This window comes from Lipotes vexillifer, unplaced genomic scaffold (assembly GCF_000442215.2).
Source record: "Lipotes vexillifer unplaced genomic scaffold, Lipotes_vexillifer_v1.1 scaffold374, whole genome shotgun sequence".
NCBI classification, from domain to species: domain Eukaryota; kingdom Metazoa; phylum Chordata; class Mammalia; order Artiodactyla; family Lipotidae; genus Lipotes; species Lipotes vexillifer.
In genome coordinates this window covers 1,039,924-1,043,533 of record NW_006774696.1, presented here as the reverse complement: position 1 = coordinate 1,043,533, position 3,610 = coordinate 1,039,924, and the positions used below count along the sequence as shown (strand labels likewise).

The window sequence follows — 3,610 nt, the reverse complement described above, 5'->3', positions numbered from 1 at the left end:
CTTCCAGACCTGGATGGTGCCTGCCGTGCGAGTAGACTTTTACAACGCGGATGAGCTCAAGGTACCGGGGGGAAGGGAGATCAAGCAGGATGCATTTCTTGTTTGTGGTTTAGTAGACAGCAGCAAAGGCAGAAATCTCAGCTCACAAACTGGAGACGTCCAGGGTGTAACTGAGGGTGTTTGCCACTTGAATCTGATTTGATTATCTGAAGCATTAAAGCAACCATTTCTTGAGCACAGAATACATGTTGGTCTGTGCAGTTCTGGCCACCAAGGCTTTCTGTGGAGGCTGGAGGCTACTGGCCTGGTCCGTATCTAAAGAAGGCCTATGGTGGCCAATATCTAGAGAATCCTGTTACCCGGTGAGGTCAGCGCTGAGTCTGACAGGCCTGGGTTTGAATTCGTATGTTGTCATTTACTGGTCGTGAGACACAAAGTAAACAGGCTATACCTTTGGATCTTTTTTTTCATGAGTAGAAATGTACTTATAACACCAACCTCATGGAGTCATTAAGAGGCTCAAATGAGAGAACATGTGTGAATATGCTTTAAAAGACTATGTTGAATAAATATTAAGGATTATGTTGGGCCAGAGGGTTTCAACCAAGGGAGACTCAGTTGGCCACGTCATTCCCTTGCTTAAAATCCTCCTGTGGAGGCTTCCCTGGTGGCGCAGTGGTTGAGAATCCGCCTGCCGATGCAGGGGACACGGGTTTGTGCCCCGGTCCGGGAAGATCCCACATGCCGCGGAGCGGCTGGGCCCATGAGCCATGGCCGCTGAGCCAGCACGTCCAGAGCCTGTGCTCCACAACGGGAGAGGCCACAACAGTGAGAGGCCCGCGTACCGCAAAAAAAAAAAAAAAAAAAGGATAATAAAAAAATCCTCCTGTGGTATCACGTGGTCTGCATCAAGCTTGAGGTTCACAGTCTGATTTAAAACCTGCATATTCTGGCTCTTGACTCTTCTTCCAGTCGCATCTCTGGCCATTCCTGCAAATTTGCTTATTACTCAGCTCGAAGAAACCACCTCTGGGCTCTCTGCCCTCCCTCCTGCGATTGAGCCTTTGCTTCTGCTGTTCCTTCTACCTGACACACCCTTCCAGCTACTGTCACACCTCCCACTCATCCTTTAGGACTCAGCTCCATGGCTACCCCCTCTGAGAACGTCCCATGACTCCTCCAGGAAAGAGGAGGACGTTTTCTGTTCACTTGCCCGTCGACTGCTTTAGTTTAGAACCTTCTTAATGGGACGGGGCTGGGAGCACATCTTGTTCTTTTCTGTATTTCTGGCACATTTGTTGGTACCCTGTAATGCTTGTGGATTTAACCAATTGCTGTTATTAGTGGAACATGTAGCTGTGCAGAAACCATTGCAGCTCTGTCTCCAGTCACCTTGGGAAGGACTAAGCACCTAGGCATGAGGCAGATTTTAGCAAATTGCTTGGTCTAAACCTCATAAAGCCATTATCTTTTCATTTCAGAGCCGTAGCATTTTAAATAGATCACAAAGATGTTGGCCGGAGTTTCTCATTTTCCCATATTTCAGGCTCTGAGGTTGATCGAGATGTTCAGAATTTAGCATTTGGGGATTGTCGTGGTAATTTGTGTGCCATTCCAATCTATTCTGAGCTAAAACTGATTAACACTCTTAAAAAGGGAAAAACAAAATTTAGCAAATTGCTGCACTAATTAAGGTGAAAGCAAGCCACTCTGTCTCCCGGGGTCGGAGGGCCAACACCATGGGGAAAAGCAGCAGGAGGGGAGGGGGCCACGTCTGGCACAGCATGCATGTTCTTTCTTAGAGCAGTCCTGTGTCTGTGCCCTGTGCAAGCCTGCACCCCCTCTGCTCTTTGAGGAAACGCAAAGTAGTTGAAAACCCCAGCTTCATTTCCCATCTTGCCATTAAAGAGCTAATATCTGATTTGGGTTCTGAGCCTTGGCTTGAGCAGCTGAAAATAGGTGGAACCCTGCCAGCTGTGGGAGAAGATATTGGATTAAATAAGATAACTCATGTGAAGGCCCAGCAGTGCCTGAAATGCAGCAGGTTCTTGACAATCCCTCATTCCCCTTTGCAGCCATGGCAATATAGGATTAAAATGCTCTTGATTGAAGGCCCATAGGGCAGCCGGGAGGTTGAAAGGTAAGGCACGGTGGCCTGTAAGCTGCCCCCGGGAACCCCAAGGCTTCCTTAGGATCTTGGAGGAAAGGAGGGGACTGGTGTGGGGGAAGACGAGGGCTCTGACTGCCTCATGCCCACATGAATCCAGGTATCCATTATTTTTACACACTGGAGTTTTATCCATTGGAATTGAGGACTCCATGGCTTAAAAAATAAGAATTAAAAAAACCAACAATCTGATGTGTCCTTTGGATATCGTCTCCAGAGTCCTGCCCTTGACCCTGCCTTCTGCTGCTGACTCTGCCATGCAGTGTCCCTACCATCTGCATTTTATTTCCCTACCTCTTAAAACATCTATCACCCACAGTCCTGTATTCCGTGAGGCAGTTGTCAGAATCTGGTAAGGACAGTGAGTATGAAGGCATTTTGTAAAACATAATTTTTCCATAATTCATGATAACAGTCATAATAATTCATACATAATTCTGCTCAACAAGTCTAAACCGTGGTCTGCCCACTCCCCGCCGACCTGAGCCTCTCCTGGAACCTAACACCACCACCTCCTTAGCTGCTCATCCAGAACCGAGAGTTTGCCTTCGATGGGTCCCTTTCTCTCTCCGAGCATCTGGCCATTTGAGGTCCTAGCTAGTCTTCGTCTCCCCTGCTACCATCCTTGTCTAAGCCTGCATGCTCTGTCGCCAACACAGCAGCAGTTTTTTGTTTTGCTTTGTTTTCCCAGACAAGCCTTTTCCCTTCTTCTCCGTTCACGTCTCCTCACCCACATCTCTTCTCCGTCAGTAGCATGAGTCAGCCTTTCCAGAGGCAAGCCCGACCACACCTTCCCCGTCCTCTGCGTAAAACCTTCAGTGATTTCCGGATGCTACTAAGATGGAGACCACAGTCCTTGACTGAGTCGAGTTTTCCTGCACAGTCTGGCCCCTACCTCCTCCTGACTTTGTCTTCTACTGTTAGCACCATTGCTCCCCCACTGGATCTTCGGTCTGCTCTGCTCCTTCCCTTCCGCTGGGGGCCTTTGCACAAGTCATTTCTTCTGTCTGTTGTACTCTCAGCCTGCTCTCCCCCATCGCTAATTGAGTCCACGTTCTCTTGCTTCAGCTCCACGTACACAAGGAAACCTTCCCTGCCTTCATCATCGCATAGGGACTTCTTTGTTGTATCTTCTCGGAGGATCACATACATTCCTTCAGTAAACTCGCTGCGGAGTGTAAGCTTTCACGCCTTTGTGTAATGAGCTGGTAAATGTCTGTCTCCCCTAGAGTGTAGGCTCCGAAAGAGCTGGGATCCTGTCTGTTTTTCATCACCTTGTAAGCTTAACACCTGCTCAACAAACCTAAACCGTGTTGATGCCTCACCTATGATAACATTTGCTAAATGAATGATACACGGTAAACTCAGCACTGGGTGCCTAAGAGACACGAAGCCATTAGGAAGAGGTTTCAGGTTTGGTTTTTTTTTTTTTTTTTGCGGTAA

The 3,610-nt window shown here is 48.0% G+C and overlaps 1 protein-coding gene across 1 annotated transcript in view; it reads left to right on the top strand.

Moving 5' to 3' along the window:
* LARGE1 (LARGE xylosyl- and glucuronyltransferase 1) overlaps window positions 1–3,610 on the top strand; it is a 443,593-nt gene that overhangs the window by 158,389 nt on the left and 281,594 nt on the right. Inside the window, exon 5 of the mRNA XM_007449439.1 lies at window positions 1–61. This exon is cut by the window's left edge and continues 11 nt beyond it. Within this exon, the coding sequence (XP_007449501.1) occupies window positions 1–61 (61 nt within the window). The remainder of the gene's footprint in view (window positions 62–3,610) is intronic.